The 2,371-nt window shown below is 26.7% G+C and overlaps 1 protein-coding gene across 3 annotated transcripts in view; it reads right to left on the bottom strand.

Annotated features, from left to right (window-relative positions):
• Positions 1-2,371, bottom strand: part of LOC108750186 (ATP-binding cassette sub-family G member 4-like) — a 17,343-nt gene that overhangs the window by 5,756 nt on the left and 9,216 nt on the right. For all 3 annotated transcript variants that reach the window (XM_018489485.1, XM_018489484.1, XM_018489486.1), the window contains 2 exons: positions 1,097-1,270; positions 302-512 (listed from right to left, as the gene is read on the bottom strand). In XM_018489485.1, the coding sequence (XP_018344987.1) occupies positions 302-512; positions 1,097-1,270 (385 nt within the window). The remainder of the gene's footprint in view (positions 1-301; positions 513-1,096; positions 1,271-2,371) is intronic.

Consider the following 2,371-nt stretch of genomic DNA (forward strand, 5'->3'; position numbering starts at 1 on the left):
TATAATATATTCTATATATATGTATATACAGAAATATTCATATTTCTTATTTTGATGCTTATTCAACTATTAAAATATTAAATATAAAAATAACAGTCTATCTATTTTTCAAAATTAATTGCAAAATGTATCTTTTTAATACAAAATTATAAAATTTACTTGCAAAATTAATAAGAACTAATTCTAAAATTATAAAAAAATGAAAAAAATGCTCACAATATTCTATTCTATGTTAATTTTCCTAATTCTCCTATCTTCTCGTAATTTATTTAACAAATCGAATCAATAGAGTCAATCTTACCAAATTCAATTATGTTATAGAAGTTGGGACATGTAAACCCGGCAATGCTGTACGTGTTTAAGATCTCGTTCTTTGGACCGCAATACATACATCTGCCTTGGTTAAGTACGATAATATTATCGAAGAGCGAAATCATCTGACTGCTGGGTTGATGTATTGTACAAATCACAGTGCAATTCGCTCTTGCCATATCATGCAGTATATTAATAAGCTATTTAACGCAAATCATATGTTTCGATATAGCACATTAAGAACTTAATATTAAAGTTAAACTATAATTCAAAACAATACATTATAACATCCTAGTAACGTTGTAACATATTGCTAAAATGTTCTGAGTATTTGTATAAAATAATTAATTTATATAAAAAAGAAGAAATAAATATCGAGTGACTTATATCAAATAATATCAAATAACACACTAACGGAGGATGTTAAAAAGAGATTGACTTCTGCCCATAAAAGGTTAAACTAAAAGAAATAATATTTTTAACATGCTGGATACGATAAACTATAAAGTTATTAAAAAGTTTTTGGAGGAGATTAGAGAACACCTTGAAAATTGAACAAAAACATTGAAATTTAGATTCCATATTTGTGTTCAATTCTTCAAGGTGTTTTTTATATCTTTTTCGAATTTTTTATCGTATTATCATATTCAGGAAGTCCCTTAAAATCTATTAAAAACACTATTTCCCTTTTACTTATACTCTTTTAGGCAGAAATATTTCATCATCCTCTTAAATAAAAACGATTATTATTAATATATAGTTATATTAATAATTTATACTATACCTGATTAGAGTCCGTACTGTCGAGACCGCTTGTTGGCTCGTCTAATAAAAAAACGGATGGCTGAATAAACATTTCCACGCCGATAGAAAGTCTCTTCCGTTCACCACCGCTTAATTTATTCGCCAATGTGTCCAGACATTTTGATAAGTTGAAACGTTTCGCGATATCGTTCACCTGACAAAAAATGTCTGATATATACAATGCGTCAATCTATATAAATTTACTCGTCAAGCTAAATATTAGTAGAAATAATAATATACCAGGTGTTTCAAATAAAGCGTTACAAATTTTTATCTCGGAAACACGGTATTATTGAGAAAAATTATTCAGACAAAAATTGTAGGATTCAAAAAGATCTATTTACTAATCTTATCAGTTTGACTTAATAAAAAGTTATCAAAATAAAATTGTTTATTCTTATAAGCAACAAACCGAGAGATGTATTAAAAAAAGTGTATTAATTTTGAAATAATTTCTTTAGGCATTCCCAACTGTCCAGCAGATTTCGCATCATTATGAGTGAACGTTGACGTTGAATAAAGTAACAAAAGTATGTAATGTGAATAGTAGGAAAAATAAATACGATAAGATATTATAAGAGGTCACTCGCGACAACATGTTTATGGATGCAGCGACACTGTAATAACTGAAGATTCCAGAAAGAAGATAACAGTCATTTGAGAATACGCAGAGTAGAAGGCATCCTAACAAATCAAGTTTTGCTGTAATAACACTCAATTACAATAACAAATTTCTTTTATTGTCATAATGAATTTGTATGAGCAAGTGATTTTGCTCCAATAGCAAAAAAATTTGCTAAGAAGACATTATTTTACTTTAATAATAAATTAACTTAGTTTGAAAGACAAATACACGCAGCAAATTTGTTTCTATCTTAGCAACAAAACAGATTCTACTCTAATAACAAATAATTTCTAAAAATTTCTGGTTGTTTATTAATTAAATTTTATTGCCATTACAAATATGCAGTAGCAATGACAGATTTGCTACAACAGCAGAATCATTTTTTTCCGTGTACTTGTAATTAATCTAAACGACTTTATAAGTCAAAACGGTTGCGACATTGCAAATAAAAATAAAATAAATATTATTTTCTTATCAACTACTAATTGTTCGATTAGAGGCTAAGAAACTATTTCATTGTGTAGCGGTTTTTCGAGCGGATAGGTATATTATTTAATAATATTATTTAATAATAAATTTTATGTATATAATAAAATTATTAAATAAATAATTTTATTATAAATAAATGTA

Source organism: Trachymyrmex septentrionalis, unplaced genomic scaffold (genome assembly GCF_001594115.1).
Source record: "Trachymyrmex septentrionalis isolate Tsep2-gDNA-1 unplaced genomic scaffold, Tsep1.0 scaffold330, whole genome shotgun sequence".
Taxonomy (NCBI): domain Eukaryota; kingdom Metazoa; phylum Arthropoda; class Insecta; order Hymenoptera; family Formicidae; genus Trachymyrmex; species Trachymyrmex septentrionalis.